The 12,255-nt window shown below is 43.5% G+C and overlaps 1 protein-coding gene across 2 annotated transcripts in view; it reads right to left on the bottom strand.

The window, feature by feature from the left end:
• clptm1l (CLPTM1 like) overlaps positions 1-12,046 on the bottom strand; it is a 38,368-nt gene extending 26,322 nt beyond the window's left edge. For both annotated transcript variants that reach the window (XM_060942638.1, XM_060942639.1), the window contains exons 1-3: positions 11,508-12,046; positions 3,695-3,789; positions 20-209 (exon numbers count right to left, since the gene is read on the bottom strand). In XM_060942638.1, the coding sequence (XP_060798621.1) occupies positions 20-209; positions 3,695-3,789; positions 11,508-11,672 (450 nt within the window). In that variant the 5' untranslated portion in view covers positions 11,673-12,046. The remainder of the gene's footprint in view (positions 1-19; positions 210-3,694; positions 3,790-11,507) is intronic.
• Positions 12,047-12,255: the final 209 nt, after the last annotated feature.

The following is a 12,255-nucleotide window of genomic DNA, read 5'->3' as shown; positions in this document are numbered from 1 at the left end:
AAAAGATCGAGTGTCTCACCCGGGGCAGCTCCTGTCCAGTGATCAGGCTGACCTCCGGGGGTTTGGGCACCATGTACGTGGTGAGCTGTGTGACCAGATGCACTTGGCGTGGGTCCTGCCACGGAGACACTCCCGCCTGATGGACAAACACCATGCTGTATAGCGTCCCATTCTTCCGTGTCTTCTTCGGCAGGGACACGTTTATTAACCTTTAGAGAGAGAAACACAAAAAACACCTCATCACACATTGCAAGTCTTGAGATATTTGTCCAATACGGAGATCCGCAAAATGGTGGGGGTTAGGGCTGTGCGATATATCAAATATACTCGATATATCACCGAAAATTCTGTGTGCGATACATAAAATTATTATATCGTAACTATCGAGTATTTTATGGTCATCTTCCGACTTGCGTTCGTTTCGTGTTTGTTTAAAACATCTCTCTGTCCCTCAGGCAGTAACGTGAGAGGCTGCCTAAGGGTAAAGAAAACAATAACGTCACGCACTCGCCAACCAATCCCGGGCGACATCTCGGTGCTGAAAGGAACTTCCAGGAAGATTTTCTAGTTTCGGTTGTGTTGCCAGATTGGGCGGTTTTAAGTGCATTTTGGCGGGTTTTGAACATATTTTGGGCTGGAAAACGTCAGCAGTATCTGGCAACACTGCCGGCGGGAAGATTTCCTGGTTACGGTTTACAGCGCTGACTCAGTTCGTGCAATCGCTCGTGTTGCGTAGGCTACCGTGTAAGCTCTGTCAATTTCAGCGACAAATTAAAAATGGAAGCGGACGAATTGGTTCCTAAAAGAACTAGTAAGGGGTCAGTCATCTGGCATTTTTTTGGATATCGCGAGGAGGACGTGGAACAGCAAATGCCAGTTTGTAAAGTGTGCAAAAAAAACCTGTCATCACGAAAGGCAGCAGCCGGAATTATACACATCTGAGAGGCAGAGCCAGAAAACATTCAGTTCAAAAGTGTGCAAAGAGAAAAATGATGTTTTGCAGATCTCTCTCTTCTCTCCCTCAATCTCTCTCTCTATTGTGAATGTTCCAGTGGTTCTCAGTAGTCAGGTTAATAGCTTGGAGATCTATTTTTTTAAATAATTTAATGAAAGAGCACTTTTCTTATTTAGGCTAAATGTCTCTCTCAGTGTTGAGCTTGCACTTTATTGGTTTGAGCTCTGAGCAGCTCTGTATTGTTTTGCCCCTTTGTTGCAATTTTCAAGATTGTGTTTGCAGTTTGTGCCACATCTTTGTTGAATAAAAATAGTCTTATTTCAATTCAATTGTGATTAATCACTAACATGAAAATTTAAAATGTGTTGTTGAAAACCACCTGTAAAGTTAACCAAGAATGTTATTTAATCTGCAGGGATTGTAGTGAAAACAGTAAAGAGTAAAAGTTAGATTTCATGGGGTCCTTTAGAGGAGATTTCAATATATCGAGATATATATCGTATATCGTGAAATGGAGAAAATGTATCGGGATATTCATTTTTTCCCATATCGCACAGCCCTAGTGGGGATGTTACTGAAACAATTAGTTATTTATGATTACCTCTGCTTTTGGTCGCTTCACACAGCTGTTATAAGTGTTTTTTTGTAATGTCCTGTACCTGTATGTTGTTTACGGTAACTACTGTGCTGCCTTCTTAGAAAGGCTTGTAAAAAAATGACCATCATGGTAAAATAACAAAAAATATAAACTACATTCATGAGACTTTACACAAGTTACACTTTCAATAACATCAATCTGTGGGTTTTTTTGTTTGCTTTTTTTGTCTTATTCGTTTCAGAAAAGAGGAAATGAAGCTCCTGTGATGGCACAACTGTTTGTAGATTGTATAAAAGTGATAACGGGAACTTTTGTAGATGCTCAACAGCATTAAAAGCAACTATAAAGGGATAAAAAGTAACAATTGACAAACTGCTGTGGTACAAGACGAATAAAACGCTTGTTTTCATAGAAAATACATGCAAGAATTTTGAGAATAAGTCAGGATACACAGTACAAAGACAAAACATGTGTCTGATTGTTCGTGAAACACAGCACACCCGCTCACCCCACTTATTAATAATTAAACTGGTATAAACTTTAAACATGGTGGGCTGTGTAGCACGAGCAGTGCATTTCCAGCCATTTGCTATGGCGTTTATCTTATGCGGGTCGTTGGTGAACTAGTGCCAATCTCAGCTGATATCAGGCAAGAGCTGGGTTTCACCCCAGACAGATCACCAATCTATCACAAGGCTAACATATGCCCCTTTTCCACCAAAGCGGTTCCAGGGCTGGTTCGGGGCCAGTGCTTAGTTTGGAACCGGGTTTTCTGTTTCCACTGACAAAGAACTGGCTCTGGGGCCAGAAAAACCGGTTCCAGGCTAGCACCAACTCTCTGCTGGGCCAGAGGAAAGAACCGCTTATGCCAGCGGGGGGGTTGTTAAGACCAACAACAATAACAAGACCGCGAAAGATCGCCATTTTTAAGCGACGAGAAGCAGCAGCTGTACAAACGCGAAGTCATCCATTATTATTATTATTATTATTATTATTATTATTGTTGTTGCTGCTGCTGCTTCTTCCATGTTGTTTTTGCTTTGATATTCACGCCAAGGTTTATGTAAACGTAGCGCCGTAACTGACGTATACAGCGATGTAATGACGTATACAGCGACGTAATGACGTGGCTCCGCGAGCTATGGAAAAGCAAACTGGTTCTCAGCTGGCTCGCAAGTTGAACGAGTTGTGAACCAGCACCAGCACTGGCCCCAAACCACCCCGGAACTGATTTGGTGGAAAAGGGGTAATAGAGACACAGACAGCCATTCACACCTATGGGCAACTTATGCCGCTTTTCCACTACAAACGCGGCTGAGTCGGGCTGAGCCGTGCCGTGCCGAGTTGGGCTGAGTCGAGCTGAGCGGGGCTATTGAAGTTGCATTTCGACTACAACCGCGCTGAACCGTGCTGGCTGGAAGTGGGTGGACACATTGGGTGGAGTTAGCGAAAGTGGGGGGACGTCAGGTGATGTCGTTAAGCGGCGCAAACAGTGACATCAGTGAGCTTTTAAGCGGTAGTCTCACGACCCGGATAGTAAACAATAAACATGGAGGACATGGAGTCGTTAGTGTTGCTGGTCTTGGTGCTGTGGCTTGTTGTCACCGACAACGCCAACAGATACTGGCAAGAGCGTATAGATGAGGCGAGGCGCATAAGGCTTCAGAAATTCTCGTAATTCGTAATTCTCCTTCTTCCGGGTTTACGGTGTTTACAGATCCCAGCGTGCTCGCGGGGCGTGTGTGGGCATGTGAGGACACTCCTCCTCATCAATCAGTGCACAGGGGAGTGTCTGCTCATGCCCCCAGCCTCACTCGGCTCGGTTTGGCTCGCTTCAGCCCCACTCCAAAACCGTGCGAGTTTTAGGGGCTAAGCAGGGCTGAAGCGAGCTGAGTCGTGCTGTTCTTTGGTAGTCGAAACGCGAGCTGTGTCAGGCTGAAGTGAGCTGAAGCGAGCTGAAAAATGGTAGTGGAAAAGGGCCATTAGAGTAGCCAGTTGACAGAATCTTCATGTCTTTGGATTGTGGGAGGAAATCTAAACACCCAGAAGAAACCCACGCAGGCAAGAGAACATTCAGCATGTTTCCTGAAATAAAATGAAGCTTACAGCACTGACATTGCATGCTTAGTGAACCACTTTACCTCTCAAACCTGGTGTTCACATCAAAATCCTCCTCCTTGTGGATGAGTGTGTGTCCTCCTTCAGCGTTGGGGCGCAGAGCTGTGTAGATGCTCATCTGTGTAGATCAGCAGCATGAAAGCATGTGGAAGAAGAACAGGACGGCTTTAATTGTCACATGTACACTCAAGCACAGCGAAATTCCTCCTCTGAAGCAGTGAGCAAACACATGCACACACAAGTGAGCAATGAGCACACACACATACCCAGAGCAGTGGGCAGCTATGCTACAGAGCCCAGGGAGCAGTTGGGGGTTAGGTGCCTCACTCAAGGGCACTTCAGCCATGATATACACAGAGAGAGAGACAGAGATAGGGGGAAAGATGGCAAGGGAGAGAGCGAGATATACCAAGATAGAGAGAGCGATAGAGGGAGAGATGACAAGAGACACAGACGAGACAGAGAGAGAGAAAGCAAGCAAGAAAGACAGCGCAAGAGAGAGCAACAGAGCTTTACTTTATTGATCCCAAGCTGGGAAATTATGTTACAGCAGCAAGTTATGAGACATGCGAAAAGGAAAAAAGACACACTGTACAACATAAAATGGAACTTAGGGGAAAAAAAATCCCAAGAACAAGCCGACTATACAAGATACAGATAAAAATCTAACGATTAAATGTGTGCTTTGTACATATGATTGTGCATTAATAGTACTAAAAACAAGAACTGTGATTAAATGAAGATAAAAACTGTGCAAAAGTGGCAGTACTGAACCATAGATAGATAGATAGATAGATAGATACTAATGGTGCAAGGTGACGAAAGACAGTAACCAAAAGCTCTGAAGGTACAGAGTTACAGGAGGACCAGGGTTAGAAACAGGAGAGAGGTTGGAGTTCTCTCGGTCAGACAGAAGTGAGGTATTGGACAGGATGATGGCTTGGGAGCAGGAAATATTTCCTCTATCGGTCTGCTGCAGAAGGTGCTCTGCTCCACTGTCTGGTGTAGAGGGAGGTCAGGATTATCCATGATGTTTGTTCAGAGCCCTCCTCTCTACCACAGCGGAGGGAAAGTGCTGTTCATTCATTCAACTCCCTTCACATTTTTCTTGCTGGTCCTGGGAATCGAACCAGCGACCCTTTGGGCCCAAGGCTGCTTCTCTAACCTTCAGGGTCCATCCTGACCGCAACAACTACTTCTTCCAGTACTAGACACTGTCAATCTTGACCATTATTACCCCTTTTCCACCAAATCAGTTCCAGGGCTGGTTCAGAGCCAGTGCTGGTGCACAACTCGTTCAACTTGCGAGTCAGCTGAGAACCAGTTTGCTTTTCCATCGCTCGCGGTGCCACGTCATTACGTTGTTGTATACGTCAGTTACGTCGCTACGTTTGCTTAAACCTTGGCGCGAATATCGAAGCAAAAACAACACGGAAGAAGCAGCAGCAACAACAATAATAATAATAATGGATGACTTCACGTTTGTACAGCTGCGGCTTCTCGTCGCTTAAAAATGGCGATCTTTCACGGTCTTGTTATTGTTGTTGGTCTTAACAACTCCGCCCCCCCCCCGCTGATGTAAGCGGTTCTTTCCTCTGGCCCAGCAAAGAGCTGGTGCTAGCCTGGAACCGTTTTTTTCTGGCCCCAGAGCCAGTTCTTTGTCAGTGGAAACAGAAAACCCGGTTCCAAACTAAGCACTGGCCCCGAACCAGCCCTGGAACTGCTTTGGTGGAAAAGGGGCATATATGTCTAGGCGTGCATAATAGTTAAAAATATCATTGCGCAGGATAAAAATTCATTGAGTTAAAAACAAGTTTATGCAGATAAAATCGATAAAAACGTGGCAGCCTAATGGATGGAGTTCAGTGCCTCTCGGAAAGCCTCGACAGATGGTGCTGTGACAACGGCCTCTGGCAGCTGGCTCCACTCAACAACTGTTCTTGGAAGGAAAGAGAATTTGTGGGCATCAGATGTAACTTGAATTTGCCCGAATGATCTTGAGTTAGTTGTTCTGGATTGGCGTTTTAGTGGCTCTGGGTGAATATCGACCACAGCACTATTGCTTAAGATTTTGTACAGAAGAATTAGCCTGACATGTTTTCTTCTGGTCTGCAGGGTTTGCCATTCAAGGGATTCGATCATCTCAGATACACTGGAAATGTTATGGTAACGTGAGATTACTCATCTGGCTGCCCTTCTCTGAACCATCTCAATGCGATGGTGAGGGTCCCAGACTGAGCTGTGGGTGGACAAGGGTATGAAACGCCTGTATTTCGATGGCAGTGTTTGAGGTCCTGATATTCCTGTGTAGGAAGGCCAAGGTGGAGTTTGCAGACTTTGTGATACGATTTATGTGTCCATTCCATTTGAAGCCTCTGCTGATATCGACCCCAACATATTTAGCTGATGTCACAGTGGTTAAGGTCTGCCAGAGGTGGACAGTAACGAAGTACATTTACTCGAGTACTGTACTTAAGTACACTTTGAGTATCTGTACTTTACTTGAGTATTTTTTTGGAAACTTATGACTAACTTCACTACATTTGAAAGGCAAATATCGTACTTTTCACTCCACTACATTTCTATCAAGGTTCTCATTACTCGTTACCATGAAGCAGATTTGAAAGTGGACGTTTTTTTCTTTTCTAAAATGTGATTGGTTTTTTCGCAGGCGACACTGAGACAGCCCATCAGTAAATCACTAGGGTCATGTCACATCCACAGACTGTATAAAATCAAGTTCAATTATTTCTCAGCAGCATTATTTGAACATGATCAGTTGATGGCAGAATGGAAGGAGGCGGTTCTTCTGGAGAATGCACACACCCATGGCCATACCTAGAACCCGTGTTTCAATTTTCTGAAAGGAATAAAGATTCATTTCGTTTTAAGTGTTTGCTTTGTTTGCCAAAATGAACCACATCACGGCCTACAAAAACTCACCGTTTGACCTGCGGAAGCATATTGAGGTATGTAAACATTTTATTCCAAGGGAAAGCTTGCAACAAAGCTGTCTGTGCTTTTAGAGCTAGCAATAAAGTTGCAATAGCTATGCAGTCTGGTTAGTCAAATGACTTTCTATGGATTTTCCTGCCAAGTTGCCATCGCCTTACGTTTACACATAGCTAGTTAACTTGGACACTGTTAGTTAGCATGTAAAAACGGGAGTTACGTCAACATGAATAACGTTAACTTATCTGAAGTCCTTTCAGATAAGTTAAGTTTTGTTTTAGTGTAATCTTGCCAAATAAACAGAATGTAGAAATATTTCTTTTCTAGTAGCATTAGCTACCTAATATGATTTCAAGTTTGAAGCGTTTGCTAGCATGTCAGGTGGGGTTTCAGTGACTAGCTAGCTTAATGTTAAACCACCATGATGGCACAGCATGCGTTCATTTTGTGAATTCACATTTCTTTCTTTGCTAACAGCGTTAGGTTTTGTAAGTGTTGTGGCAATAATACAACGATGCGTTGACGGAAAATATACTTTTAATACTTAAGTATTTTTAAAAGCAAGTACTTCAGTACTTTAACTTAAGTAAAAATTTGACTGGACAACTTTCACTTGTATCAAAGCAACATTTGACCAGTGGGATCTGTACTTTGACTTAAAGTGCATATTCTGGACCAATTTCATGTTTTGTTTTTAATATGAAAGAATGTCCCTTTACACACTCATCTAGAAGGGTAATTTTGCGCAAGGCCATCTGTCTACAGCAGAAAAAAATAAAATAACAAAACGCGTCTGGAAAAATCCCAAGGGAGTCTGGAGCCAGATTCGTGACGTTACCTGCGGAAGCGTCAGCAGGCTGCACGAGCTTTGCACGGTTTCAGTGCACAGCCTGCGTAGACCAAGCGCTCCCATTTCTCTCTCATTGTCCGGTCTTTTGGGAAACGATGAGTACTAATCCCATCAAGATTGGTGCTGCTACACCCTCCTACGATACATCTGTTAACCGTTTTAATAATTATGTGATAACGTTGAAGAAATTTACAGAAAACCACCAGGTCGTTTTCTCATAAACAAACCAGCGCTAGGGTTGGGCGGTATTACGGTAAGAAGGTATCCCGAGGTATCCAAAAGTACCAACGGTATCGGTCTCATTACCGTCATTTAAAAAAATATATATAATATCTAAATAAATATGGAGTACATGAGGTCATAATATAAAATAATAAATTGAAGATCATCCCGAATAACTGAGATCGTATTTTCACTAATTCTATCAATTTCCTAAAGAAGTTCTCATCGCGTGCAGGGTTGTTTATGTCGTTACCATGGCAACCCTGCGTGACATTTGGAGTCTGACAGAAAGCTTCGCAAGAGACTGAGACCGCGGTTGAAAGATGGCAAGTCAAGATAACGAGTTAGTGGCAAAAAAAAAATACAACATCAGCAGTGTGGCAGTATTTTGGTTTCAAACCAAACGAAAAGGAAGAGCCAGCAATAATGTAAATGACCGCGCAAAATTGAAAAAAATCTAATATGTCCCCTAAGGCACACCATAGCCTGGGGTACTCCACTTCCACGAGATCTCTCCAATGAGTTGTGTTTTGAGTAGGTTACATGAGTAACAACAAAGTAAAATAATATAACGTATGACATTTGGGATGTGGGTAATAAACGTTTGAAATGTCATCTACTGAAGAAACGGAAGAAAACATCGTAGCGTAAACTGTTAGGTTTCTGGTGGGAATTAGCAATGCGCTTGCTATCTTTGTTGGGTGTGTTAAACCGTATGGATTTAAGTGGAATAATTGTAAGGAGTTATGTGATCAAAACAACGTTTTAAGCAAGGTAAGGCCATTTGATTATTAATTTCCCCGCCATGGCATGACGTGGGCCCATATGATTTTGCCTTGTGCAGCTATCGCGCATTTGAATTAGGTTCGCCTCATTTGCGCTGAAGAATATGGTTTATCGCGCAGTCTAAACGGACTTGGGTGTTGGTTGATTCTTTTTCTTTTCTTTTTTTTTATTTCCCATGCTTGAAAGGGTATGATCCTGCTCATCGTGTACTTTTTTTGATGGAGTAGGTGAAATAGTGCTGCAAATGGCGTTTCAACGCAGACGTGTAAACGACAGTTGAATGCTATTTTCAAGATGAAGGAAGAGTTGCGTGATGCTTTGAAATATCTCTTAATCCATTCATCAATGCACAAAATTCGCTTTGCTGCTTTTAAATAGTACATTTGAGGCATAGGCGCAGGTCTGGACAAGGTGCGCCTATACCGGCGGACGTTACACAGTAGGCCGAAACAAAATAATATTTTTTTCTCGGTAATACCGTATACCCCGGGAAAACACAGAGACAGTTTAAAGGTATCAAAATTTGGATACTGCCCAACCCTAACCAGCGCTGACGTAGGATTCAGAAGGAGGCGTCCTGCAGATGACGTCACGAAAATCAATGTTTCCCGGGAAATCCAAATGGCAAGTTTTTTCAGAGGCGGACCAATTCGCCTCAAATGGCTTGATTTCAGCTGAATTTTTCAGGTATTGTGCAAGGTAAAAAAAAAATTGCAGAGAATGCAGAATGTGACAGATATTTGACCAAAGTTTAATATAAAATAGGAGAATTACATTGATCTTGCTCCTGAATTTACCCGTGATATGCACTTTAAGTAATGAAGTCGGGTACTTTGTCCACCTCTGAGGTCTGCTTCATTTCATTTTAAGTGTTTGCTTTGTTTGCCAAAAACGAAGCACATCACAGCCTACAAAAACTCGCCGTCTGACCTGCGGAAGCATATTGAGGTATGTAAACATTTTATTCTAAGAGAAAGCTTGCAATGAAGCTGTCTGTGCTTTTAGAGCTAGCGATAACGTTGCAACACCTATGCAGTCTGGTTAGTCAAATGACTTTCTATGGATTTTCCTGCCAAGTTGCCGTTAGCTAGTTAACTTGGATGCTGTTAGTTAGGATGTAAAAACGGAGTTACGCTAACGTGAATAATGTTAACTTATCTGAAATCCTTTCAGAAATGTTTTAGCACATTAGAAATGTTACAGATATTTGACCAAAATTTAATATAAAATAGGAGAATTACATTGATCTTGCTCCTGAATTTACCCGTGATATGCACTTTAAGTAACGAAGTCGGGTACTTTGTCCACCTCTGAGGTCTGCTCATGTAGTTGGTATACTGGGGGGGTTATCTTGTCTTGATCTTGAGAAGACTAGGACCTGGCATTTCTGCAGATGAAACTCCATCTGCCAATCTCTTTCCCACTGTTCTAGGTGTTTGAAATTTTCTTGAAGAGATTGCGCATCACTGATGGTTCTGTATCGTCTGCAAACAGGCGTACTTCGAAGGAGACATAGTCAGGTAGATTGTTTATATTATAAAACCAAGAAGAAGGCTGGACCAATGACTGAACCTTGGGGCACTCCACTTGTGACTGGTGTTGGTTCTGTCATGACTCTTCCATATGTACAGGAAATATAGCAAAGGGGAGAGCATGGAAAGCTCTCACCTTTGGTATACTGGGGGGGGGGGGGTCATCTTGTCTTGATCTTGAGAAGACTAGGACCTGGCATTTCTGCAGATGAAACTCCATCTGCCAATCTCTTTCCCACTGTTCTAGGTGTCTGAAATTTTCTTGAAGAGATTGCGCATCACTGATGGGTCTGTATCGTCTGCAAACAGGCGTACTTCGGAGGAGACGTAGTCAGGTAGATTGTTTATATAATAAAACCAAGAAGAAGGCTGGACCAATGACTGAACCTTAGGGCACTCCACTTGTGACTGGTGTTGGTTCTGTCATGACTCTTCCATATGTACAGGAAATATAGCAAAGGGGAGAGCATGGAAAGCATGGAAAGCTCTCACCTTTGGTATACTGGGGAGGGTCATCTTGTCTTGATCTTGAGAAGACTAGGACCTGGCATTTCTGCAGATGAAACTCCATCTGCCAATCTCTTTCCCACTGTTCTAGGTGTTTGAAATTTTCTTGAAGAGATTGCGCATCACTGATGGGTCTGTATCATCTGCAAACAGGCGTACTTCGGAGGAGACGTAGTCAGGTAGGTTGTTTATATTATAAAACCAAGAAGAAGGCTGGGCAAATGACTGAACCTTGGGGCACTCCGCTTGTGACTGGTGTTGGTTCTGTCATGACTCTTCCATATGTACAGGAAATATAGCAAAGGGGAGAGCATGGAAAGCTCTCACCTTTGGTATACTGGGGGGGGTCATCTTGTTAACCCCGCCGACAGTAGTCGGAGGGGTTATTATTTTCACCTGCGTCAGTCTGTGTGTGTGTGTGTGTGTATCTGTCTGTCTGTCTGTCTGTCTGTGTGTCTGCAAGATATCTCAAGAACCAATGGATCGATTTGGACCAAATTTTGTACGTGTTGCCAATCACCCAGGAAGGAAACCATTAAATTTTGGAGGTCAAAGGTCAAAGGTCAAGGTCATGGCAGAACTTCAAAATTTTCGCCCAATGTATTTTAATAGGGAAAAGGCGGGGTTTGCACTCGTTAGAGTGTCCCTGTCTAGTCTTGATCTTGAGAAGACTAGGACCTGGCATTTCTGCAGATGAAACTCCATCTGCCAATCTCTTTCCCACTGTTCTAGGTGTCTGAAATTTTCTTGAAGAGACTGCGCATCACTGATGGGTCTGTATCATCTGCAAACAGGCGTACTTCGGAGGAGACGTAGTCAGGTAGATTGTTTATATTATAAAACCAAGAAGAAGGCTGGACCAATGACTGAACCTTGGGGCACTCCACTTGTGACTGGTGTTGGTTCTGTCATGACTCTTCCATATGTACAGGAAATATAGCAAAGGGGAGAGCATGGAAAGTGAAATGGTGCATGATGCTCACTCACCTGGAGGCGAGGTTTTCCTGCAAGATAAGGACTGACGCAGTTGTCACCTCTGGGTTTTTCACAGGGTTTTGTGTACACGATGCCGTACATCACCCAGCACGTGTGCAGCACGTACACGATGAAGACTCCCACTATGATGGTGGTCAGAGAGGTTTTCTGAAACATGCTGCTCTCTTTCACTCTGTCAAGATCTGCCTGGATTAACAATACTGATGTGTTCACCTACACACACGTGATGTGAGACAGCCGAGCTGTGTTATTACCCAACATGCCTGTGTTGCTGCACGCGCAGCTCGTGACACGTAGGGTTTAAGTTCCGACCCTTCAGCCAGCAGCTCTCCGACATCCCCGGCTAATCCCCGGACATCACCCGAACCGAACTCACCCTCCTCACAGTCCCCTGCGCTCGCCTTACACACTCAACTACAGCAGAAACCAACGAGATTCACAATTACAAACAGCCTCTGAGAATAACTGAAGCGTTTCTTGGTCCGGGTTGACAGTCAGAAGCAGATTTTAACTTCCGTGTTGAATTTTTTTTCCGTGTTGCCAGATTGACACTCTACAAATCCCCCAAAATATAAAATCGTCCTTGCTGACTTGCAGTTTTTTGGTTTTTACTCATCTCTCATCTCATCTCATTATCTGTAGCCGCTTTATCCTTCTACAGGGTTGCAGGCAAGCTGGAGCCTATCCCAGCTGACTACGGGCGAAAGGCGGGGTACACCCTGGACAAGTCGCCAGGTCA

The sequence above is a fragment of the Neoarius graeffei genome, chromosome 16 (genome assembly GCF_027579695.1).
Source record: "Neoarius graeffei isolate fNeoGra1 chromosome 16, fNeoGra1.pri, whole genome shotgun sequence".
Taxonomy (NCBI): Eukaryota; Metazoa; Chordata; class Actinopteri; order Siluriformes; family Ariidae; genus Neoarius; species Neoarius graeffei.
This window is presented reverse-complemented; position numbering and strand designations above follow the sequence as displayed.